The sequence below is a fragment of the Excalfactoria chinensis genome, chromosome 14 (assembly GCF_039878825.1).
Source record: "Excalfactoria chinensis isolate bCotChi1 chromosome 14, bCotChi1.hap2, whole genome shotgun sequence".
Classification (NCBI taxonomy): domain Eukaryota; kingdom Metazoa; phylum Chordata; class Aves; order Galliformes; family Phasianidae; genus Excalfactoria; species Excalfactoria chinensis.
The window spans coordinates 12,132,902-12,159,114 of NC_092838.1; the positions used below are offsets into that span (position 1 = coordinate 12,132,902).

The 26,213-nt window shown below is 38.2% G+C and overlaps 1 protein-coding gene across 2 annotated transcripts in view; it reads right to left on the reverse strand.

The window, feature by feature from the left end:
* TRRAP (transformation/transcription domain associated protein) overlaps positions 1-26,213 on the reverse strand; it is a 74,696-nt gene that overhangs the window by 33,235 nt on the left and 15,248 nt on the right. Inside the window, exons 20-51 of one of the 2 annotated variants that reach the window (XM_072349069.1) lie at positions 25,871-26,127; positions 24,657-24,857; positions 23,695-23,846; positions 22,420-22,619; positions 21,456-21,673; positions 21,139-21,336; positions 20,236-20,496; positions 19,083-19,244; positions 18,467-18,563; positions 17,895-18,016; positions 16,658-16,828; positions 15,406-15,474; positions 14,424-14,543; positions 13,997-14,116; positions 13,542-13,706; positions 12,955-13,136; positions 12,518-12,716; positions 11,984-12,112; positions 11,205-11,471; positions 10,506-10,712; positions 9,164-9,322; positions 8,944-9,078; positions 8,645-8,755; positions 7,238-7,384; positions 6,561-6,774; positions 5,782-5,907; positions 4,413-4,559; positions 3,203-3,405; positions 2,311-2,432; positions 1,299-1,512; positions 856-1,035; positions 360-506 (exon numbers count right to left, since the gene is read on the reverse strand). In XM_072349069.1, coding sequence (XP_072205170.1) covers positions 360-506; positions 856-1,035; positions 1,299-1,512; positions 2,311-2,432; positions 3,203-3,405; positions 4,413-4,559; positions 5,782-5,907; positions 6,561-6,774; positions 7,238-7,384; positions 8,645-8,755; positions 8,944-9,078; positions 9,164-9,322; positions 10,506-10,712; positions 11,205-11,471; positions 11,984-12,112; positions 12,518-12,716; positions 12,955-13,136; positions 13,542-13,706; positions 13,997-14,116; positions 14,424-14,543; positions 15,406-15,474; positions 16,658-16,828; positions 17,895-18,016; positions 18,467-18,563; positions 19,083-19,244; positions 20,236-20,496; positions 21,139-21,336; positions 21,456-21,673; positions 22,420-22,619; positions 23,695-23,846; positions 24,657-24,857; positions 25,871-26,127 — 5,402 coding nt within the window. Of the gene's footprint in view, positions 1-359; positions 507-855; positions 1,036-1,298; positions 1,513-2,310; positions 2,433-3,202; positions 3,406-4,412; positions 4,560-5,781; positions 5,908-6,560; positions 6,775-7,237; positions 7,385-8,644; positions 8,756-8,943; positions 9,079-9,163; positions 9,323-10,505; positions 10,713-11,204; positions 11,472-11,983; positions 12,113-12,517; positions 12,717-12,954; positions 13,137-13,541; positions 13,707-13,996; positions 14,117-14,423; positions 14,544-15,405; positions 15,475-16,657; positions 16,829-17,894; positions 18,017-18,466; positions 18,564-19,082; positions 19,245-20,235; positions 20,497-21,138; positions 21,337-21,455; positions 21,674-22,419; positions 22,620-23,667; positions 23,847-24,656; positions 24,858-25,870; positions 26,128-26,213 lie in introns of both variants that reach the window. The other variant, XM_072349068.1, reaches the window with a different exon arrangement.

Consider the following 26,213-nt stretch of genomic DNA (forward strand, 5'->3'; position numbering starts at 1 on the left):
ACTGTTACCACTGTGAAAATTACTTCAAAATAGCTTTCAGCTAAAATTACCTTCTCATAAATTATTTAAACACAAGATGCTGATACACTTTTGACTTTGCACTCTGTGTTTGCCATCACAATCTCCTTAACTTTTAAAATAGAGCAGGAAGAAATTTCATCTTTGTAAGAGAGGGATGCAGCAGCATTAAGCCAAGGCTTACGCATCTTTTAAGCTACACAATAAAGGAATTACATCAGATTCTATGAGTTTTCCATATTACCAAAAAGCTTAAGAACAACACTCAGAAGATAAGAAGGTCAGCCAGTAGATTTCAGTATCAAAATGATTCATCAGGAAAGCAACTACAGAGTACCAACCTTCACTTCTCGAAGAGAGTCAAGAAATTTGTCGTGCCGGTTGGTCAGCATGTGCAGCTGATTTCCAATGTCCTTCTCAGAAAGCTCCTTAGTTTTGGGGGTACTGGTCTGATCTCCCGGAGCCAATTCAATGTCAATTTCCACATCCTATGCAGAAGTAAAACAACTCAAAGCATGAAGGGATTTTATAACTACTTTTACTTTTTTCCTCCTATACAAAGTGCTCTTCCAATCAACCTATTCTGGGTCTCCAGATAGTTGTTTGGGCTCAGAAGTAAAACTGCTGGAGTGCTGCATTAAGAAAGGGCTGGATTAATGACACAAGTTCTGAGGAATAGGCATACAGTTAAAACACAACACACCACAGACGAGGTAGACAGAACAAGCTCTGCATGTCATCTTTGAGGCACATTCACCAAACTTTTGGGACGTGAAACAAGGAAGAGATTTTTTCATTAAAAGGTTATATTTTTCTACAATGTTTTCAGTAAATTACCTCCTCTTTGGATTCACTGTTCTCCCTTTCCCGAGGCTCTTGTTTGACATGGGTTACCATAGCAAACGCTGCTCTGTCGTGACTGTCGGCCAGGTTGATAACATTGGTGATAGAGGGCAACATTGCACCCTGACAACTTGTCCCAATTGTAGTATTCCTTTCACACACCGCCAACAGGAGCTAAGACATTAAAAAGCAATAAGACTTTTAAACAGACATTTTACTGCAGTATATCTAAGCATGAAACTGTGGAGAGATTCTCTTATCAGCAAGAGTTGTAATGTGTCCAAGGTATACCTGTCATACTTGTTCAATAAATACAATAATACAATTTCATTTTTATTTGATTTCATGCACGTCAATTTGAAGTTCATGACCATGCTATCAAGACCGACATATTTCTGGAATTCTAGTTGTATTTCCAAGAAGAGTAATTTCCCTACCTCAATGCACTGTTTTATCCAGAAGTGATTTCCCATTGCTTCCCAGTTTTGAGAACACGTCACATAAAGCAGACGCTCATAAACACGGCGCTTCATAGAATTGTCAAAGACCTCAAAAAATTTGGCTCGTATCAGCGGCTGGGCACAGCGCAGACCCGAGAGAAATGCTGGCTCCAGTTTAGCAGTAAGTTCACTACCAGAAAGATTCTCATCCCTAAAAGAAATACAGGTGAAATTATTTTTGCAGACAACATACAAAATCAAGGGAGGTGATGGTCTATGGAAGCCTATGTAGGGTGGCAGGCATCCAGGTGTAGTGTTCTGAGGGAAACAGCAAAGACAACATTGCTGCCTGATAGAAAACCACCCCCAAACTGTCACAAACTCTTCCAGGATAGAATTCTAATTGCCCAAATTGTGGAATAGTATCAACTTTGGCCACATCTGTACCTGTTTGAACTGCAAAGTAACACTCATAGATAAGACTTTCTGACTACACCATAGCTTTGCACCATTAACCAACAAACAGAATGGTGGCAAACAGTAGCTGAGACATGAACCATTAGCACAAAATAAAGCAGCTGGCAATTCTTGGTATTTCTTGTATGACATTACAGAACCCAATTGCTTAGCTTGCTAAGAAAATCTCCTGAAGGTGCACTTTACATTTCCAAGAAGAACAATTTATATACTCTATCTGCATAAAAGCAGAGACAGATTTTAGCTTTCACCACAGTATTAAATGTGCAAGCAGCTACAAGGACACCCAAATACTCTGGTAAAAGGCACATTTTGGCAGATCCAAAACCAAAATCCTTTTTAAGTATTATCCGTTTCAAATCTTCCTTCAGTAAATACGCCTTGTGGTTCCAGAAACACAAACTGATTCTGAATCGTAGAACAAAAATCATTTAATCCAAACCTAAAGAGATTGATGCTATGTTATAAAGGTCATATACAGTACAAATTATGAACCAATAAGCTGAAATAAATGATTAATTGCTATAATTACCTATAGACATAGTTAACAAGGTCTAAGAACTGGGCATTCAATTCAAGGTCTTCTGGAAAACGCTTTTCAATGTAAGTCATCATTTTCACCAGTAAAATGGACTTCTCCCGGAGAGTAGGTGTCTATGTTAAAAGAAGACGTGATTAATTTTGTCAATTCATCTTAAAACATGCACAGAACTGGCATATTCTAAGTACATCCCAGCTACCATTTTTAATCACTCTTTCACTACTAAAGTAATGAAAGATTACTTGCTAGAAGGTCACCGTTCTTACAAAGAAAAGAGACTCACACATTTCTCCTTCTAACATAAGCTAGAGAATTTTAGAATTATAACTAAATCACAGAATCACCGAATTGAAGAGGTTGGAAGGGACCTCTGGAGATCACCGACTCCAACCCCTGCTAAAGCAGGTTCCCTACAGCAGGTAAATGTAGATTCAGCCGTTTAGATGGTTACAAAAATTTAGTGTATGTTTTTTGAAATGTAGGTCCCTTTATAAAGCACTGGATCATCAAGTGCTCAACTCTAACTGATACAGAATACGGTCAATTGAGGAGGTAGCAAAATGCTTTAAGAATAACGTGACTTAAAGCAGCATTAGAGGCACCCTCCTCCTGAAGGATTCCCTATCCAAGTCAACATGAAACACTTCAAACATTTACATTAAAGCACGTTCTAGGCAAAGCACCTAACAGCAGCCTACAACATGCTAAACATCTTCAACTCCTGTTACTTTCACGTGGGATTCCAAATATTCAAAACCTCACAGAGGGTGCCTCAGTTTATGTAACAGGTCCTTGCAATCCTCCTTGCCAATACCTGATGAATTATAGCATGCACGTATTCAGTATTTGAGCACGGTCATGATTTTTTTCCTTCCCAGTTTACCTGATTAGCTGCCATTGGGGAATTGTTCTTCACCCACTCTTCAACAATTTTTACCACGGCACGAAGAATTTTTGCATCAGTAGACTTTTCAATTAGAGATGTGAGAATAGCTTGTATAAAATTTTTCCTCATTTCCATGCTCATCACAGCCAGGCGAGTTTTTACAAGATCCAGGCTCAGCATTACCAGTTCACTTGTACCTGCTGTGAATGCAAAAAGCCATTACAATTACATATACCTGCCTGAAATGCCTAGCAAAAACATTTCCAAGATAAGGCACTGTAATTTCAAAAGTGGCAACCAATAAAATCTGTTGCCTGGACATAAATCTCAAGAAATAGAAATCATATTTTCAGAGTTATTACTTTCCAATCTTAAGCAACCAGAGACACAGAATTGCTCATAAGTGAATAAATAAACAGAAGTCACTCACTTAGAACCCAAAGGGCAGGCCTGTGAGGTTTCATCTCTGGAAAGCTGTGCTGAAAGGTGTTACAGAACTCCAGTAGCTAAACATTGCAGTTAAACTTGTGAAGGAAGTGCTCAAAGATGCAACACACCAATCTAGTACTGTCCATTTCCTGCCTCTCTCATCAGTCAACTCTAGTAATTTTCTCATTGTTTCCCATTGTTTGAAAAATTTGCAGTGTTTAAATGTACTTGACTAAATATGGTCTGGAAATGTAAAGGCTGCATTTCTTCATAATTCTTTTCTTTAGTAGCTTATTCATTCATAAATTACAGTGTTCTCTAGTAGTTCTTTTTTTAGGAACATCTAAGATTTTCAACGGGTAGTGATGGAATTGATTTGATGATAGACAGTACTGTACAGACTGAAAAAGATGCTATTTAAGGATAAAAACAAAGACATCAGCTTCAGCCAACTGATTTCACAAGCAGTGCTTCTGTTGCTTGCCATCCTCTCTCCCCTGACTACCATCAATTCTGGAAAAACTTAACTATTTTAACATGTATGCCATAGCTCAAGTATTCACAAACCACTTGCTGCAGCTCGTGTCTTAAGCTGGTATAGGAACTCAAAGTGCATTTTTATCCTTCAGTACTTCAGCAATATTAATCACTAATTCTCTTGCCATTTTAGATATGTACAGAAAACTTGCAAGTCATTTGAATCCTATTCGGATTAAGAGATTTTAATACTTTACAACGTTTCTAATCACTAACATCGTTAAACTATGTAATGGAATACCTGTGTTTGTTTCTGCTGCTCCTGCTGTAGCCTGTGGGTTTAAGTGTTCCCTGACCATCTTCTGCAGAGATCGCATGAAAACCGAAATCAGTCTGTCAATATAGCTGGGATTGTTACTGCACGCAGATTTCAGAATCATTAAAGTACCTATTGATGAAAGCAACAGCAATGGAAGCAAAACTTTAATTGAGCATAATATGAGTAAGACAGAGGCTTTCAGTGCAGATGTGCTGTTTCTAATAAAGAATATGAGGAAATGCTCTCACTGTACTTTGTGCTATCATGGAAAGGTGTGGGACTACCCACAGTCACAAACAGTACACTGACAAATTGAACGCTACAGAACACGTAGTTGTGGCATGCTTTGGGAATGTGTGAAATTTAGCTTCTTAAACACAGAATTAAAAAGATTTGCACCACCTGAAGGTCAGGCTGCAGTGTTTCTTTTAAATGAGCTCTGAGCAAAGGGCAAAAAGCATCTTTGTGGGTGAGTTTGTCCTGAAGCACATCCTGACACCTGACAAATAGGCCATTCCCAAGCCAAATTACAACCATCTGCACAGACCGCAGAGTAGAACAGTGAAGGACATTTGCCATTTAAATCAGCTAGTATTCCATAACTGTGCAATTTCAGGTCTGTATTACCAACACAACCAGTTCTGGGCTAGACTGAATGATTCCAGTATGTCACTGTCATGTGTCACTGAGCTTCTACCAGTCGAGTAAGTACGAGTAACAAGACGACCAGTGCAGTCCAGCAGAGTAGGATACACTAAAAATTCAGTTTCTTGCTTAACAAAAACCAGTATTTTTTAGAATTTCTCATGCAATGAAAACTCGTGATCTAGAAACAAATAAGAGTTTCTACACTCTTCAAATCAGTTAATAAACAATATTTCAAATACAATAAAAAAGAAAGCCTAAGGTGGTAACACATAAGCATGTTCACACATAGTCCTTGAAATATTCTACTACATCTCAGTAGTGTCCTACTTGTGGGTATTCTTTTTCCACATAACAAGATATCAGTTACTTTTACTTTTGTTTAATCTCAATGCTGTGTCTTATTCCCGTGTACTTTGAGTACAGATGGCTTCCATCTAGCACAGCAGCAGGCTTCCACTTCCACTAACTCCTCCCAGGCAAACTACCAGGAGAGGACAGACTGCAATGAACCCCCCAGTCCCTTCCTTCATAGCTGACAGACATCCCAAGCTCAATTCATGAGCTAGCTCTAACTGCTTCCCACAGCTTCCTCTTCACCATTAGCAGATTTCAATTTCCTTATAGAAAAGACAAGCTAATGACAAAGATCACACTAATTAACAGACCAACTCACGTATTTCTACTAGAGATGTGAGAAACTTACCAAAGAGCTGAGAAGGGTTAGCATTAGTGGCCTTTTCATAATTAGTAAGTCCTTCATAAATAACCTTTCCAACTGCAGCATAAAGGCACTCCAGTTCTTCATACTTTGAAGCTACGCTTGAAGTACCTGCAAAGTTCACAGAGTTTGCATTTACTCCTAATAACCTTAGCCACAAAACATGCAATGTACAGTTAACAACAGTCACCTACACCACTACAGGAGCTTTACCTTGCTGATAAACCAAACAGCACAAACAGACCCCGCACTGATATGACCTCCTGTCTGTACAACCAATGTGTCCTCTGTACATGTACCACTACTTCCAAGTAATTCATTTGGATGAGAATCCAAAGCACTGAAGTTTTCCTAAGTTGACTGGCATTAGTTTACATCAAGACATAGAACATAAAAGAAAGACAGCAAGCAGCGTGCTCACTCTATTCGTTGTTTCAGCAAAACAATAAAGCTGTCATTTCATTGTACTTCTGAAGCTCAAAAACTGTAACTGCAAAAATGCACTGAAATTATAGAACGCATTTCTTGAACCAAAGTTATGACAGCCACAGGTTATTAAGTTTTTATGTCAATGGATAATGACGATTTCCACGTGATGACATTTTCAGCTTCTTTATAAACAGAGGTTGGAAGTGCAAACTAAAACAGACCATTACACACAGAAATCATAAAACAGAATATTAGCACATTGCAGACAGTGTCTTCACCCCACTTTGAATCATTTGAGAAATAAAGGATAAAAGGAGGAAGAATATACCACATACTTGGTTCTGTAGGGAAAATGCCCATTAAGCGAGAAAGCAAACTGTGGACTGCTCTCAAAACCTTGGTGTTTCCACAAGTCATACAAGCTGCCACACCTCGTTGCAGGGGTTTGAAGCTACTAAGGATAGCAGGGGGCTGCAGTACTGTTAGCAGAAAACTTAAGACCTCCAAGCCAGTGCAAATGTTGGCAAAGTTGGCTTGATTGGGTTGTTCCTAAAGAGAACACACACAAAGAGGCAGTGAGTGGGTAGGAAAAGACAAAAAGCACTGAAAACTATTTAAGAGATGCAAAGTAATAAAATGACTACAGACATCCAAGCCCAAAACATGAAATGTTTGCATTCAGATGTCACTGACTTCATCCTATTCCACTTCTCAATACAAAGCCACAAGTTATTTGTTAATATATATACTTCTATTGGGTTCCAGGTTTTCCAAGAAATGATATTGAATGAAATCAGTCATTAAATCCATCAAGACTTAATTTAAACGCACAACTACACCTTGCTATAAAGATCAATCTACAATTTAACGTTAAAATTCACAAGAAATTAGTGCTTCGGAGATGTAGTATTTAAAAAATACTTCAATATGAGAGACATCTGGTTGGGCAAGTATCCAATCAACATATATGTTGGAGAATCCTAAAGCAATGAAGAGCTGGACTGTTACCTACCACCGTCATTAACAGCTTATCAAACCACTGCAGTTTCAGTTCTGACTTTGGCCACATATCTGGTCGTAAAGCAGTTTTCAGAAGGTTGACGCAGCGGCGAGAGAGCAATTCCCCAGGAGAACCAGCAGTGTTTGAGTTGTCATTTACCTAGTAATTAATCAGAGTTAACAAAATGACACCATCTTGCATCCAACTAATTAATTTATCATGCATTCCAAGCAACCATTTAATTTCTTCCTTCTGAAATGGCTGAGCTTAAGCAGTTTTATCACTGCAGTCAGTGTATTCTACTGCAAAGAAAGATAACAACTAACACTGAATGTCAGAACTTAGGTGTAAATTGCTGAAATCATCCAATCAGAAGGATATATTTCAAAATTCCGCCTGGTAGTTTAATCTGATAGATTATTACTACAACCCTGCATGTTTTCCAAATAAGTTCATCTTGACTGTTAGGAAAGTATCCAAAAAAGATACACAGCTCTTTACTAAGTTCCTCTTTATAACTTCATAGTTCTCTCTGCACTGAACTGTGATGCATAATATTCCAGGTAACAGCTGAACATGCTGCAGAAGCCATACAATTTTTTCACCTTCCCTCTCAGCTGGCCTGCCCCACTCCAGGAGAATTAACAAAATTCAAGAGGCTTGATAAGCTACATGAAAAGAAGTTCCATATTTTTGACGTTGAAAATGCCATCACAATAGTTATCCTTAGATGTATAATTGACGTAGCCTTTCCTTATTTCCCTATTATACTCTGTAAATATTCTTCAATTCTCGGGTAAAACATTCTTGCTGCTGAATCTAGTCAGTAGAGCTGGCATACTTTGTAGAAACGAGCAAGTACACAAACAAATTAAGAAGGAAAACTTATGGGAACTTTTTTGAAGTCTTAGCCTGGCTCCAGCCAATTTCTGCTACTCGAGTTTACTTCAAGCATGTCACTTTCAATATAGCACTTGTTTGAAAGGAGAAAAGAACAAACAGAAAGCTAGAAGTGAGCAGCTAAGCAGCAAAATGGAGACACTTTCAATTTCAAAATCTGGCTCGCAATCGTTCACATTCCAAGTCTGACTGTCAAAGTGCATTCCCCCTGCACGAAGCTGTAAGCACACAACGCCACATTAGAAGCTGAAGCATACCTTCCACATGTGCACCATAAATCATTTGTGAAATGAAAAACATGCAAACACTGGTTATCAAATTAAATTTCTTTCCTCATTAAAATGAAAACATTTCATTTTTTGGTGTTATTTTAAAATTTCAAGCCTGACAGCAAATGAATGCAAATACACAAATTGTAGAATAATCCAAGTGTAGCCGTACTCTTAGGAAAAGAAATGGTCTTTGTTTTAGTTCCTCATACTACATCAGCATTTGTGTATCAGAGTAAACCTGTTATACCTGGCAGGCAATTCTAATCAGGAAGTTCACGACTGTATCCGTATGCTGCTTATCAATCGGCTTGGAAAGAAGTGCATCAGCTCCTGGCAAGGACTGGCTACGTCCAAACACCTGCATGTATACAAAACACAAAACCCATGATCAACAACACAAGAAATCTAACAACAAGTAGAATAGGTTCAAAGGCTTTTCTAAAAGTGCAGCCATTAGTTTAGTGGGGTCCAAGTTACATGGATAAAACTGAACGGATTAGGCAGCGCTAGTTACAGCCTCAGAGTCAAAGGCCAAATTGTCCTTACAGCACTGATTGCCCCAGTGGCTGTCCTGAATCGTTTCACTTCTTGGCCAGAATCAACAGACAGTCCTCTTTTAACAGCAGATGAGGTAGAACTTGCTCCTTCTCCACTTGCACTTGGATCCATATCTGAATCTGGCTGAAATATCAGCAATGTGCATGTTAATAAAGAATATTTAATGGTATAACAGACCAACCTTTACCAGTTTATTTAGAATTCCTACCTGCTGGTCTTTAATTCTTTGCAATTCCCATTTAATGACTACTTCAGCAAGATCCACCGCTAATTTTCTTTGCTCTATTGTAACACTGGGAGTGAAGCCCAGCCTCTGCATGGCACTAACCATATGCTGAACCAAGTGATGTCTCACTGGATAATAAACCTGAAAAGACAGTTTTACAATCATGTTAGCCCTTAATAATCAGATCCTTCACAAAGACCACGGCACTGAAATAAAGCTAAACCAGAATGGTAAAGCAGCTTTAATCCCAAAGTTTCCTAAATTTGTACCATATCTGAATATTTCACTCAGGAAAAACAACTGGTGCTCTGAAAACACAATTTTGGCTATAATTTTCAGTCAAGACTACTGAACTCAGTAGTTATGATGTTGTTCTTCTGAAGGTACTTGTTTGGTGCTCTTTCTCAAGGACAAGTGCTCTGATTCTTTTGCCAATCCTCACAGAGCCAAAGCTCACATTGGAACACAGGCAGATACGTGAGCCATCAATTCCTAAAGCATGACATAAAAGTCACATTTTGAGTTCCAACTTCAATCACTATAAACAAAAGGAAATCTAACAGAATGGCAAATTCAAAGTCACAATTGTAATTAGCAGAGAAAACAAACAACATAGGCTTAAGAAAATGATACCGGAGTACTTTAGGATTCTATTTTGGCAATCAGAATAACAATAAATCCCATTCTTCCACTACATAAGGAACAGTCTTACATCCAAATCTAACAAGTAAATTAGGATCTTTCTAAACTAAGCAATGCACTCAATTTTTCAAGAAGCAACACGCACCCAGAAGCAACTTAGACAAAAAAACCAACGCTCAGCCATCCTGTGTTGCAACAATCCACTGAAAGCCCAGCTACTCACCTTCAAACTCCTCCACAAGTACCTTCATCAGCTCCTTAATCACACAACTCTGCTCCATACGCAAACTAATTTACTTATTTTAAAGTGTATTTTGGCTAGGAACAGGTAGATCTTTGTTTGAAATGTCATTTTAATTTAAGCCAGTCTCCCTGCACTCCGCAGGGAGATTGTCTGCAGGTTGACAAAGCCATGCCAAGAAAGCTTTTACAAATGCCAGACACAGAAAACATTTTAGACAAAAGGGGAAGCGCAAAGAACATAAACAAAAGTGAAAACACAGCAGAATTTGTTACATAATGTCAATAATTCTTCTTCCTTATAATTGAATACCTATGCAGACAGCAGATGCTTCCTGAAATCAAGCTACGTAATTTGGATTATAATATTTTCCAATCGAACTGCAGCTTGCCACTTTAGTATCTACGACACAGTGACTATGAGAATAATTGGTAGAAGTACCTTGAAATGTTGTACGATTAGGTGTAAAATATGTACTAGCTGGGGAACAGTATGACCTTCTTCCACAATGATTTTTCTTGTCCAGTGAGTCAGCATCTGATGCCCATCCTCCATTCGAGCAGGCACAGCAGGAGTCAGAATAGCCATCGCTTGCCTGACAATAGCACGGGCCTCCATCGCATGAGCTTTCAGAAGACTATGAAAAACCTAACAATCAAGGTTTCTGGTTAACTTTAATATCACACGTATTTATGACAAGCACTTACAAAAGAAGGAGTATAAAATATATCTTTTAAACACTGCCTTTCATTAAGCATACACTTGTGTATCCTCTGCATTCCATTTATCTTCCTCTCTTTCCTGCTGTCTGACTTGAAGTTTTCCTGTCTCAGCTGACATCTTTATCTTTCAGATGGATAAACATTACTGACTTTGATAGTTCAACCAAGAGGATTTTTTACCGTCTCTTTTAGCCTCTGTTTTTCACTTGCTTTCTACTTCTATCTTCTATCCAACTAAATTTCAACCCATATTTGGCTTGGTACTTCTGTACTTGATTTATGAGGAAATATAATTTAATTATTACATGTAGACTGAGTATCCAAAAGGTCTGTGTATCTCCTGCTGCACTAAAAGAAAGCACACTACAGAACTTATCAATGTCCCCTAAAGGTATGAACACAAACACTGAGTCGATACCTGCAGAACTATCTTCTTATGTATGGCAAACTTTGCAATGATGTGTGCCAAAAGCAAATGTCCACTGTATTTGCATGCTGGGTCTACACAGGCTTTGGACAGGAGGCACGGCCAAGCAAACGTCATCAGGCGCCGCAGTTTGCTGTTCCGGTTTTTGTTGTTGTCATGGATGTGATGAGGAGCATGCTCAACCAGAAGTGTGGCAAACTGCAAGAGATATATCCTGAGAGAATCCAGCATATCTGCCTGTTTTTCTGGATCGAGTACCTGGTTGCAGGAACATTGGAAGAAAAGAAGAAGGGAGGTGGGAATGCTTTAATATCTATAAAATAAATGTTCTATGTTTTGGTTTTTTGAGTGTTTCCTTTTTGTTTTTAAGAAAGTTAATAACATTTTTTTTTCTTTCCAATTCAGCCCCGAGGTGAGAACTTCTTCATGGGTAATTATTATTGGTTCAACAAAACCAAAGGGAATAATTGGAAAAATCCTGACGGTCAATCACATAAAACTTTGCCTGCTAAAAGACTGGAATTACAGTCATATGAGGCTCATTTCTAAATGAAGACATTCAAATCCTAAAGATTCCATAAAGAAACTGAAAATGCTATTCTAATCCTACGGATGATCAGTAGACCTCATAGCAGTTTGTAGTTATGATGTGATTTAACTGATCATAATACTCACTTACAAGCTGCACAAGAGTCAAACTGAGATTGAAATGCCAAATGAGATAAATAATGCTTTAACCCTTAAGCACTAACATAAACAATGACTGATACCTTTGTAATAAAAACACTAGTGATGCTTTCTGGATTATCTCCTTCTGGGTTTGGGGGTCCCAACAGCTGTTCACCTTCTCCCTTTTCAAAACTGTACAAGAAAGCAGGATTCAGGATATGCTGCAGCACCTACAGAGCAAACACAACCATTACTCTTCAGCACTGCATTCTCTCAGTGGCAGTCAACATACAAGCTTAGGTCCTGTGCAAAGGTACATGCGAGGGACACTGTTACAAAAGGGAGCTGTAAGTAACAGCTTAGTAAGCAGATGCATATGCTATTTTTTCCCTTTTTCCTTCTTCCAAGGGCAAAGATTCTTCGAAAGTGTGAACTAAATCAGTCAGCACTGAAAGCAAGATGAATTGCTGCCCCTGTTTATTATCACTCTTCCTCAGGTATGATATTTTCACCTAAGTGGCTCTGCCAATTATCAAACTCATTGACATTTAAGTAAGTGAGTTTTGTTGCCCTAGATCTCAAGAAGAAAATTAAACCTAAATACCAGACTACTTTGAATTAATTGCTTTAGCTACCTTGGCTTTGAGCTCATCTCCAAAGTTTGGGTCATTGAAGTCTACAAACCGGAAGAACAAAGCCCGTTTTTGGGGAATGCTGTAGTTTTTAGGAATGTCTTCTTCCATGTATTCCTTTAAGAAAGTCATGTTGCAGAGAAAGCGACCTGTAAAAGCTCGAAGCAACTGGAAGAGCAGCTCTATGTCACCATAATTCCTCCTGTAAAAACACAGAAAATAAAAAGCTGTCAAGAGAAATTCCTATGTTGATGACTTGAAGAAAAAGCAAACACTGGTTTTAGACAAGCAGAGAACCAAGAACAGGCACTACTAAAGGTACGTGTTTAGAGCTAAGAGCAGTATTACGAAATATACTAAACATTCTCTTCATTAACTGCTAACCGTTTTTAGTATCCCAGTTTGTACAGAAGCGATAGGAAATAAATGTTGTTACGTACTTGCAGTAATTCAACAAGCAATATGCTAGTAGCTTCGGTTCTTTCCAATTCGTTGCAGCCATATTCTCCTTACGATGCCTTTCCTGAAAAGCTTCGCTCACCCACACACGTTTCAGCTGACTCACCAAGGAATGCTGATTTGCTAACCAACATTCATCATTCTTAACAATAATACTTATGATCTGTCAAAAGCAAAACAAGACAAATGCACAATCAACATTCAACAGACCTGCCAGTGGAAGCAATGAATAAAAGCATTTCTTTCAGCTAAATTAAGGGTTCTAAAATAATTCAAATTCAAACAAAAAGTAATTAACATCAATTTTGAAATGACTTTTTTCTAAGGACAGTTTACCTTGCCATGTTTCTCTCTTGTATCATACTTGATGAAAGATAAGAATAATTCATTTGAATCTTTTCTCTTTTCCTCACCATGACTGCAAAGACCTTACATTCTTGCAAGTATCTTTCCATAAGCCATAACACACACACACATATACACACATACTTGAAAGTTTCTATGTAAGAGGCCTTTTGCTAAGGAGATTTTAATTATCCAATGCAGACAAACAAAAATAAATTAATACCTTGATAGCCTGAAACTGAAGGTCAAGACGCATCGTGGTCGTGCTTGGAGAACCAGGTCTGACAGTCGCCTGGGTGCCAGCAGGTAACAGGAGTGTGATGAACCGGTTTGGGTTAGCAGCCAGCACGTCACGGAGGGGTTTGGCATCCTTATGTTTTAAGAAGCTCTGAAGAAGGGGAAGAAAGAATTTTAATCTCAACCTTAAAAAGCAAAAATACCAAAAAGCTTTCTTGCCCCTTGGCATTCTATCTACCACTGAAGTTACATAGCTTTTAATCCTATGTGAGCTGAAAAGGTAAAAAACCAACAGCTATCGATAAAGAAATGCAAAATAAATGATATACACCTTGTGCTGGAATGCATTTTAAGAATATACAAGGGAAAAAAGAAAACAGGATTAAGATCACAAATCTGATGAACCAGAAGTTTTTGAAGATTAGGAGTCCTACAGCTTACCATAAACATCCTGCTCCACTGTGGGTCATTTAAAGTTGCTTCCATCATGAAAAGCTCTACTGTCTGGGATGGATGGCGTGTCAAAAACTTTATCAGTGGTTCCCTGAAGGGACTGCCAGCCTGAAAAATTCATAATGCTTAGATTAAAAATGCAGAATGCAGACTGTTCTTAAGGGGGGCGAATGGAAGGAGCACTTGTTTTGGCATTCTTGTAGATACAGAACATTCAGAATCTCTATGATCAGGATTTACTGATAATTTCAAAACTCCCTCTGAAGAGAGAAAGACAAGCAGTAACCCCTCCTCAGAGGACTGGTGAGCATTTTTCTTTATTCTTAAACAATCTTGTAATATCAAATCTTCTTGTACCACATATTTAACAATGTTATGAAGGAAAAATATCAGCAATGCTAATTTCCACTTTTACCTCAATCAACATTGCTCGCTCTGTTTTCATCACAACTTCCAGCAGAGGTTTAACCAGTGTCTGAGGGGCAGCTGGGATCAGATGAAACAGATTTATAATTGCTGAACAAATCTTCATTTCCTAACGGTAAAAAGAAGTAAGATTAAATTAACAGCCTAACAGGTGAACATTGTATCAAACATCCTACTGGTTTTACCCCTCTATATTAGCAGAACCAGCAAGGGTTAATGCATACACAATATCTATTTACCATGATGGATGGAATAAAATTCTCCTGTGGAAGTTTGCCCTTCCCACTTGCAATACAAAGGTTTCATTTGATTTTCTTAGTCAGGAAAGTGTTATCTTAAGGTAAGAGCTAATCTCTGTGTCACAGTAAAGGGGATGGGGAGTTACAGAGCACTCACTACTGCACTGCACCACTTGGTTCATGCATCAAAAACCCAGACCTTCCTTTCTAAACTATTCCTCATATCCAGCCCACAACCCCAGGTAACACCTGAAGAACACGACAGATAGCTTTCTCCTAGCACTATTCTATGCCCCTTGCAAACAGCTGGCTACATTGGAAGAGTCTTGCTTTCCCAATGGATATCCCCCCACTACATAATAAATTTTTTAAAGTTCAAAATAATACAATAATACTGTGCTTTCCTTTTATTATAATTGTGTAATTTAAAGGTGAACTACATTTCAGATAACCATACTGTGGATTTTCCTCTGTAGAAAAAGGGAAATGTTCCACACCAACCAGTACAGAAGAGAGACCAAAGAACCTGCTGCCAGCAGGTAAGAAGATCTTCCTACCACACTAAGATTTCTAACAGCCATTTGATATACATAAATGAAGTGGCTTATAATAAAATATCACTGCATCATCAGTTACGGCAGCATTTACAAGTAAATGAATTCTGTAATTCCTCAAGAATAATACTATTAGTTTCCTCTTTGTCTTCCCACATAAAAGCATTCATTAACTTACATTTCCATCACTCCTCTGTCCACCTTTGTGTGTAATCACTACAACTTCCATCCATTTACGTAGGTGTTGCTATGAAAAAAGACAAGTGGTGTTATTCTTCTAATAATACCACTCCATTTTAGCAAGTGACAGCATATATCCCAAGAAAAGAAACAGAGACAAAAGTGACTGTTTGAGGGAAACAAAGGGAAAAAATGATGAGTTATTTTTATTCCCTCAGGCTGAAAAGTCAATTGTTTGAAAACATACAGTTCCCAACTTCAAGTACCTTCAATGCATTCCAAACCAAAAAGGTTGGAATATCACCTACAAAAGCTGCCATTGATCTGTATGTGATTAGAAGACTGAATTTTGGGTGTGAAATATATACAGGTATGTTTCACACATTAAGACAATAACACGTTCCTGCACTGAAGCTTGTGAGAGGGGATGCTAAGGACTGTCATTAAAAAACACCCAGGACCTTTACTTTTAATTTAAAACTAAAGCACTGTACAATTGAAGCTGGCACCAATTTAATCTCTGTACGGAACACATAAATATGACATTCAATGACTGAAAAAAGGCCCTGGGATCTTCACCAAGTGTTACCACTAGCAACTGGAACTACGCTGACTTTTAAAGATTGCTGAAAGTTCTTTATCTACCCAAGATAGGAAGGGTTATAAAGGTACGTACATTAAAAGGAAAAATAAAAATAAAAATGAAGCTACATGAACAATAATGACAGGTTTATACTTCTATAATTATTTAAAATCATACATATGCAATTAAATATTTAAAAATCCCTGGCAAAAGAATACAGACTTCCCACAAACACTTGAAAAATTGCAAATTAGATAAGAAGGGCAATATCTTCCACTGTTTTCTAAGTAAGGAAACACTTAGATTGCTAGGAAGCAAAACGTGCTCAAGGGAATACTTAATATACTGCACTGCTGGCACATTGCTTAACAAAGGAATATGGCCAAACAGACCTTAACTTAATTAGGTTTGACTCCAGTAGACAAGAACGCCTGTAAACTTTTAGCTGCAGTACTTCTTCAGAAACTAAGCCAAATTCTAAGCATGTAGATATTTGAAGATACTCACATTTCCTATTAATTATGAAACGCAAAAACGTTTTCCTTACTCTACATTACTATTACTTACTATACATTAAGCCACTAGCAAGATGGTCTTTGTATTAGGGATTTAGGAAAGTCAAGTTACAGGAATTTTAAAAGAAAAAGTGCCACAAAAATGGGCTTACCATCATCTGATCGCAGAATTTATCATTAAAAGAGTTTGGAAAAAGTCTGGTGACGGATGTCAGACGATTCACAACATTCAGTGTCAGGCTTCGATAGTCTCCCAACATCATAAGCAACGGCCTCATGTGTGTATGAATTTGATCAACTTCTATCGTAGCTCCTTCCAAAAACTGCAAGGGATGTTCATAAAATAGGTGGATCAGAGAGCGCAGTGACTTCTGTACGAGCACCTTCAAGTATTTTCCACTGAGCTGATCTTTATTTTGTATCTGCAGAATGCAGTAGACTACAAGATGTTTATTACTAGTGATACATACAATGAAAAGACGGATTTGGGAAGCATTTCAGTATTCGTGATGCACGGCAGAACACTCCATAATACAATCAAGGAGGAGGTCTTAATTACAGCTGACAGTTGAGAAACTGCCATCGTTATAAATTAAATGAACAACTACAGACAAGCTACTCAGAAGCTGCTTTATTAAGAAATGGCTCTGAATCTGGCTGGAGGTAATGGAGCAAGTTGCTCAGTTAAAATTGATATGTATAATGAGAAACATAAAAGGTAAAAGAAAACCCAGCTACAAGCACCCAGACACAACATTTCCCATTACACATCCTATGGACCTGGTTTTATCACAAAAAGGTGACAGACACAATCAGAAAATTTCACACTGAACACAAATGTCAAAACAACCCCTAGCAGCTCCATCTACCTCCTCAGCTCAACTGGTGTCAGCAAGCTATAACCAGGAAATGTTTTCTTTCATGGCCAAAATAACACAAAAACACGAGATCCAACCTCTAGTAAGTTGACTGCCTAAGCAAATGTGAACCACCAGCATTTACATACCACCCAATCAATACCTCATCATGAAACAGGCTGTGAGGAGTTTTATCATTATATTACCATTTTCTATATTCGGAGAAAAGGTATTGAAAATGTGCTAAGTGAGAATGAGATGTTATCTACCAGGTTCCATGTCATGGTGAGAGGACATACTTTTCTTGTCCTCCCAGCTTTTTACATTGTAGTCTAGCATTCAGAACAGACAGTGCAGTGCAGGACTAGACAAGGATGCTAATTCTGGCCTTCAACAGCACACAGACAGTCCTGCCCCCATAAAGCAGAGCCTGTCCATGCTATACTGCTTATATCCATGCCATGCTCCTCATAATCGAGGAAGTAAAGCAGAGAGAACAGACTCAAAAGCAACATCATTTTAATAGACTAACCTTTCTCATGCATGCTTCTCCTGCCTCCTGCAGCTCGTTGTTTGTCGAATTAAGTGCCTTGAAAAGTGCAGCAATGATTTTCTCTCTTGACTGAGGCAAATAATTGCATGCAGCTAGAGCATCTGCAAATATCAAAGTACAACTCTCTTTGTTAACTCAACTTCAAAAGAGGAAAAAAAAAATCTTTATTCTACATTTATTCTCATCGAGTGTTTTTTTTTTAACTTCATCTCAAATTACAGACACATGAAGCCCAGGATGCTTTGTCAAGAGCAACGGGCATCATAAAGTAGTAAATGAAAGGAATGTCTATTAGGAGTGTTTTAAAGTGTCCCCAGTGCTATATGACATAATTAATTAGAAAAATAAAATTGAGTTAATTTCAGAAAATAAATCCTACTCATTAAGAAAGCAGTGATACTTTCCCATTATTCTCCATTAAACTATGACCTCTAGGGAGCAGTCATCAGTCTTCAAGCTCTCTAATTTTCTACTGATCTTGGGAAGAAGACTGCCCACTGCTCAGAAGGGCACGTATCTACATCCAACTCTGTTTATGAACTTTCACTTACTTAATGCAGCAATCCGAAGAGGTACAAGCGATGGAAGACTTTTGTAACAAGGCAGTTTCATTAAGGCTGCATCTTCAGCCTCACACAAATTCAAAAGCTAGGGGGACAAATAAAGAACAGCAATCATTTTAGCACAGAATTATGGATGACTGACACAGTATTATCACTTGTATTTTGAGCCTTATGTCTTCCAAGAGACACTTTTATTCAAAGTACAATCCCCAAATTTTACCAACAGGCAAAAATGCTACCTGAAATTAGAGTCTAAGTTTCCATGAATACCAATGGTTAGTGCCAGAGGCAAGAAACCCATTCATAGAGCCACTGAAGTAAAGTCTGGCCAAAAAGCAGTGATTTTACAGCTTGCCAGTACCTAGCATGTCTATTTGCAAAGAAATTGCTTATATGATACAGGTTATAAAAGAACATGTTTGCAGGAATTCTTGCATCCTGAATTGCAGTAGAATACAAGGAATACTGAGGACAGGGGTAAGAGCACAAGGAAACAAAGAACAAATATACACCAGTAATCTCTACTTGTAGCAATGAGAGTTCTGTCAGCACCATCATTACTTAAGCATATGCATTCAAATATGAAAAAATAAAATTAGAGTACCTCTGTGTAGAAAACCTTATGTTCCACAACATTCAGATCCATTGTAAACAATCGAGGTTGCAGGGTTGTACAAAATGTATTCCCTTCCATCAGTCCAATCTGGGCATTTGCAGGTTGATGCCTAAGTAAATGTTTTTTAGGAGGGACCATATCTTGGAGGACCTATGCAATGCAATTTAGATTACTGAATTAGCAGCCTACTCGAATAACCCCACAAGCCCAGCTATTAAGACACCATTAGGTGTGATCAATTGTTCCTATCCATTTGCTACTGGAGCTCCAGCTGTACCTCTTTGGAAATCACTAAATGAAGAAAAATGTCTGTCTGAAATACCTGAACTCTCTGTCATTAGGGAAGCAACTCAGTACATTCAATTATCACGTACTCTTTCTGAACATACCCATGGCAATAGCTCCATATGATGTTATAAGCAACATACAAAAAAGAAATCCATAAATGTAAGCATTTAAAACACTGAAGTACAAGAACAAGAATAAAGCTCCTAAAAGCATCAGGAAAACAAAATTATTCATGCAGAATTTTTCCATAGCATCTAATTCCCACTCTCCTTCATAAAAAAACCTTCAGTAAAATAAGATATCAATTAGGGAGCTACTCTGTGTGTTCCCAAATTGGAGTAATGACGTCTATAATTTTACACATTGTGGTGGCCTTCAGGGCCCTTGTACACTTGCTAGCACTGCAAGAGAATGAATGTTATCAGCTTTAAGGAGTATGTAGCAAAAAGTGACTTCAGCCAACTTTGATTTAAACAATCTCTTTCTAGACTGGGAAAGGTGTAGCAATATAACACAAAATACAGGTTCAAAATAAAACATGCATTTGGCCTCACCTCCATCTGATTGGTGGTAGGACACACAGCCCATAAGCTCAGAAGAAAACAAAAATCAACCTGGAGACACCGGCAATACAGACAAAGCAATCTGGCACAGTTCCCACAAACCTCTACAGTACTCCAGCCACAGGGTATTTTACAGCATTGAAACACAGGGAACGAAATCATATCCTACCAAAGCACTAACAACTTTATACACTAACACATAAAAATGCACTCAGAAAAAGCATCTTGCAAACCCAAACCGGTGAACAACTTCAGGTGTGCTTGGATGTTCACTAGGTGCTTTTGCTTACCTCTTTATGTGGCTCCATAATCACAGTGACACTTTTTCCAGTGACCTGAGCAAGTACTTGCAACGAATGCATTGCTTGTTTCCTCACAGTAGAGTTTGGAGAGGTTACTTCTCGAACAAGATCATGTGTTACATGATGGAAAGACTTCTCCTGTGCTGCTATGATCTCCTCTGTTTTTTCTTCATCTTTTAAAGGAGTTGCACATCTAATCAGAAGCTGTTCAAGTGTGGTCTTTGCCATAGCAACTGCTCCATTGGAAACCTAGGGTATCATAGATAATTTTTTTACGAAGACTATAAATCAGCACACTCATCAACAAGAAACTTTGCACTCGATTTTGATGAATCCTCTGCAAAAGGCTAAAAATATTTTAAGTTTAAAAACAACATTATTCACCTCCCAGCAACCTTTTCAAAGCCGTGAGCTGCAGTAGAATGCAACTATGCAAACCACCTCTAAGAGCTGGTACACTTCAGCTATGGTGTTACTGTATGATTCACTACTAAGAAAAGGTCAAGCAGACAATTTGGTGGTAACTGTAGCTGCATACTGCCTTCAGATAATACCAACACCTTCAAACTAAGCACAGAAAAAAAATAAGCAGTCCAAGTTACAAGGAATCATCTTCTTTCACTGATCAGAACGTAACATTCATACTCAGAAATAAGCTAATGTAATCAAATGTAATTCCAGTAACATTGGTGAAGTGGGCAGGACAGGGCAAGGAATGATTCCTAAAATTCAGGACTTGGTTTAAGTTAAAATGACTAGAATTAACTCAAAACTATTGCACTATCAATATATTTTAAAGTTAAATAAAATCAAGATCAGAAAAGTTTAATGTGTACAAATTGAAAAAAAGGTTATTTCCCCCCCAAACTACGTGATATATTCATTAATTACCTCTCCAGTTAGGTCCATCATAACAAAGAGAAGTGCCTTCAGGAAAGTCTGTTGGTTCTGGAGGACCCAAATTAGTGGAAGCCGTTCCATAAGAAATTTAATTGACACAACACCTCCTAGTTTTGCATACCAAGCTTGTTCGTAACAGCAAGCACATAAACGTTCCACAATGTATGAAAACAAGGGAAGCTGACAAGCCTGCAAACAAAGAATTCTATTAGTTTGTTTCGCAGCTCACTGGTAGCCTCTGGAGTCTTTGAGGCAGAATTGAACTGGTTGAATGTAGATCATATAGATAAAATTGAAATATATATTACCCTTTCTTTCGAACCCAAGATAATGCTTGCAACATCAAATATCACTGCAAGAGCCACCTCTCCTATTTTGCAGAGCTCCTTTTCCTCATAAGCCATGCAGATTGCTATGGCATCAATAAGCACCAAGGGATCCATGCCTTTCGACCCATTTTCTTCACTATGAAACATGGCTGTGCTAGGCTGGCTTCCAACCTGATAGCACTGCAGCAGAAAAGGACCTGCAATTGTTATGGGGTGAAAGAGAAGGGGAAGAAAAAGATAAAATAATGGATATTTCAATATGAATAGTCTTTCAATTAGATTACTATTCCTATGACTAAGGATGGAAAAAACAGTGAGTGCTGTGCCAATTTGCATATAAATGGATTGTAAGGCATTCTTCGCTCACAAGAAAAAAAGATTACATCTACTGGAATATTTTCTTCTACTTACTAGACTATGCACTGCAGGTCTCCTAAGAAAATTTAATTAAAATAAAGAATCTTAAGACATTCAAGTTACATTAACGTAACAGCGAAGTCATATGTCCATACTATATCTTTCCCCAAAATTGCCACACAGTCAAACTCCAAACAAGAAGTTTACTTCATAGGTGTCACCAAGGTTTACTTGGTTCCTCTGATAGGCCCTCAAAAATGCAAGTGGAAACAACCAAGCTATAAACCACCTGCAAAAATAACTGTATGTACCAAGTTTCACAAATGCACTGGAAACATAAACAATTCCAGACCTAATTTAATTGATTTGCTTCAGAATTTTGAAAGTATTATTAGGAGACAACTTTGAAAACCTGCTCAGTTACTTTTCACCGCTCAGCACAATTTAGCCACAAGGCAAAACCAACCTAACAACCCAAAGGCCACCGCAACATCCTGACTTCCTTTGAACTAAGGACCACAAGATCCAAACAACTTCTCCCCCCTGCAGCCGTGCACAGCCCAGCCATCCCTGCCCCTCCGCTCACCACACTGCTGGGCCACAGCCACCATGGTGTAATGGCGGATCAGGCTGGCTACGAAAGGCAGAGCGCTGGGCCGCAGATCTTTGATGACTGCTGACATGAACGCCCCTGTCAATGCCTGCTCAAACGTTTTACGAGCTGGAGTATCCCGAGCTTTGTACCGATGTGAAATAATGACGCTGGGTATGGACTTCTCGGTAAAGCTGAAAGACAAAATTGAGTTCGCTGTAGTCCTAAACTGCAGTACCAGCAGCTCAACCATGAACATCATCAAGTACCTGATTTACAGTTTACTCTTTATATCAAACTCCTTCTCCACCTCCCATTTTCCCCTCATTTTGATAGATCTAGATCAGTTCACCCAGTTGGTATCAATTTTGTCAACCACTGGTCTCAAACATGATGGATAGCTCAATTTCATCATGAGCATTTCAAGCCAGCGGTTCAGAAGAAGCCACATATATTACACATAAGAGGTACACAGGCGTCACATTGCAACTCAATTACAGAATGTCATTTTCAATATTTTGACATTTTCCCTTTTTTAAAATGACATTTGATTTTAATCTTTCAAGACTGAAATATCACGTAACAGATCTCCACCCCAATAAAAACTTTTCACTGCAAAGCTATGTGTGTGTCAAGTCTAACAAGCCCAAATTATACAAGCTACTACGTTCCTTAGCAACTGCAACTCAAAGCCAGCACACACTTTGTAGTGAAAGTTGTCCAAAAGCAAAAAGTCATTAAGTACCAACAACTGAAATTTTAAACGATGTAAAATAATTCAATAAAACCTCTCAGCTGCTCTAAGACAAAGTCATACCTGAAAACCAACACATACACAGGTATCAGCTGTATGTGACTATGCCACAGTTTGGGCACTAACCGAAATCAGATCTTGCATCTCTTTCACTGTGATAAGAATTGAGAAGTGTGCATATGATATTGCAATCTAATCTCGCCAATTCAATTAAGCATCAGAATACTCCAGTTATTTGAATACATGAAGCCAGGATTACATTTTAAATAACTGTCTTTTATATCTATAGATTGCACTGGACTGCAAGTAAAATATGGAAATTATGGAAAATTAACACACATTGTATGCTAACAATGTTCATGTTAGCAAGAGAAAGATTTGAAAAGTCCTGAATTAATTCATAAGAAAGCAGGATAAGCCAGTAGGTTAAAATGCCATGAAGAATACACTGTCTCTAAATAAGGTTAGACACTATAAATTTTACATACGCATTTATGTTTAAAGAATTGTCATACTTGGGATGTGCAAGAAGTTGGTATAATGCATGTTTGTTATCATCCAGGCTCATCATAGCTACTAAGAAACACTTGATTACTTCCCAAGCTTGCCTCCGATAATACGGTTCTGTGTTAGCACTCTTCAAACAGTCCAGAGCAGTTTCAATTGCCTGCAATGGAGAGTTTACACATTAGATACATAAATGTACTGGAAAACCTGGTTTGAATTAAACCTGTCAGGAAAGGAAGATGTCAGCTATTACAGTATTTATACAAATTCAACTCATCAGTTTGAGTACAGGGAAGAAATCAGTAAAGCCATGTGCATTAAAAAAAACAACTAAGCAACCATTCTTCCAAGCTATATTTAAGCCTGCTGGCTGCATGGAGACAAAGAGAGGCAGCTGCCTGTAAAGCAATCCGTTCACCGCATTAAGATCACACCTACTTATGGAGCTGCAATTGAAAATCACAGAAAATGTATTAAAAGCGTACAGCCAAATTAACTTAAAATCCAGCTGAATTCTCTGATCTCAAAATTCAGTCACAGATTAGATTGCTGTAATTAGTGAGAACAAAGCATCTGTAAAACATTGAGACTGTCAGATGAAAGCCACTACAAGTACAAAGTATTTTTGCAAGTATTAGAAGAACTATACCAAACCTACAGACAACAAAGGAAGCCAAATCATTGAAGCCATTAGGATAATCACTGAAGAATATCTATGATAAGCTTTTGGTACACTTCATAAAGAAAACAGGAAGATATTAGAACAGAATCCTGCTCCTAATCTAACCAACACACAGAAAGGTAGGAAGAGAGGAAAACTGCACAGCAAAGATTTACTTTTGATAGTTCAGCCCTAGCCTAAGGCTTTGTAGAAGCAGAACAGCATCAGCATTTATTATTTGGACTGATACATAAAGCAATTTAAAGGAGACAAAAAAAATACTGGCAAACTTCTGTCTCAAGTCCTTACCTTTTCCATAGGGAGCTGAATAGATGCTTTACAGTCTGAAAATTCTATTGTGATGCTGGGTCCCTGAATTTCTGTGACCACATATTGTAGTTTCTGTGACTCCTTTAACATCTTCCTGTTACTTCCACCAAACTTACCAAGGACACGATAAGCCACATGAGAAATGCTGTCTGCAGGATTGCGCAGTGTGCGCCACAGAGCCTGGAAGTATTTGAAATGTAACAAGGTCAGACCAGGCTCACTTCAAGATTTTTCAGCTTACAGTGCAATAAAATGTCACAGAAACCACTTATTCACCTATCTGGGTATTTGGTCCTGCATACCTTCCAGAACAAAAACACTTATCCAGAAGGAATGAAAGCAGTTTGTTGAAAACAGGTGAACTGATTCCTAAGGAATCCTACACACAGTTTTAGATTTGATTAATGGGATCAGTCACCAAATCTTTGTCCCGTTGAAATGCAATGTCATACTTGTGGCTAATATCAGATAGATGACATTATGAATTTAGTAAGAAAAATTAAAAACTAAACACCAACATGGGCCAAGTGAAACATCCTCAGAGAGCTAGCTTCTAAATCTAAACAGAAAATGAAGTAAATATTACATTTACGGGCCAAAGGATATGCTAACCCTATTAGAGAAAACAGACATTGCTCCAAATTTCAGACACAACATAAATACAATCTTCACTCCACCACCCCGGGGAGGCGGTGGAGTCGCCATCCCTGGCAGTGATCAAGAGGTGTCTGGATGAGGAGCTACGAGATCTGGTTTAGTGGTTTTCTGTAGCTTTGGTAATGGGAGGACGGTTGGACTGGATGATCTTGTATGTCCTTTCCAACCTTGTGATTCTGTGATTCTATGAAAACTACACATAGTTGTCAATCACAATATGCTGAAGGTAACCAGGTAACTAATCTTACCAGATCTTAATCATTTTCTATACCAACCCTTAGACAGCAATATTCTTCCTATAGACTCCCAAGCCTTAATTTTAACTTCTTACCAGGAGGTATAGAAGCAAAAATTCATCCACTTTTAAATGTTTCAGTTTTCAGTTGCACAACACCAAACAACGCTCCACATACAAATCAGACATCTATGGTTCCCATGACAGCTTTTTCCAGTTCTTATAATCAAAGTTTCATATAACATTCTAACATAGTGAACTGACGACCTCTTGTGGTCTAATAGGAAAAAAAACTGTTTACCTGCATAAGCTCAGCTCGAACTGGCTGAATATGATCATACAGAAAGTCTGGCTGCAAGTTATCCACGCACAATTCAAGTGTTCTTAAGCCTTGGCTAACCAGGGTCTGAGATCCATTGAGAGCTGACACCAAGGGATCCATGAGCATCGGCAGGTACGGCAGCAATGAGCTCAGACGAACTGGCACAGTGAGGCAGAGCTCCACAAACAAGTCTTTCATGTGTTGTTTATGAAGACCACTTTGCAACATATTAAGTCCTGAAAATTATTGATAAATTACATGTTCAAAAGGAAGAAAAAAAAACAGTCCACAATTCAGTGTTAAGAACCATGTCTTAAACTCA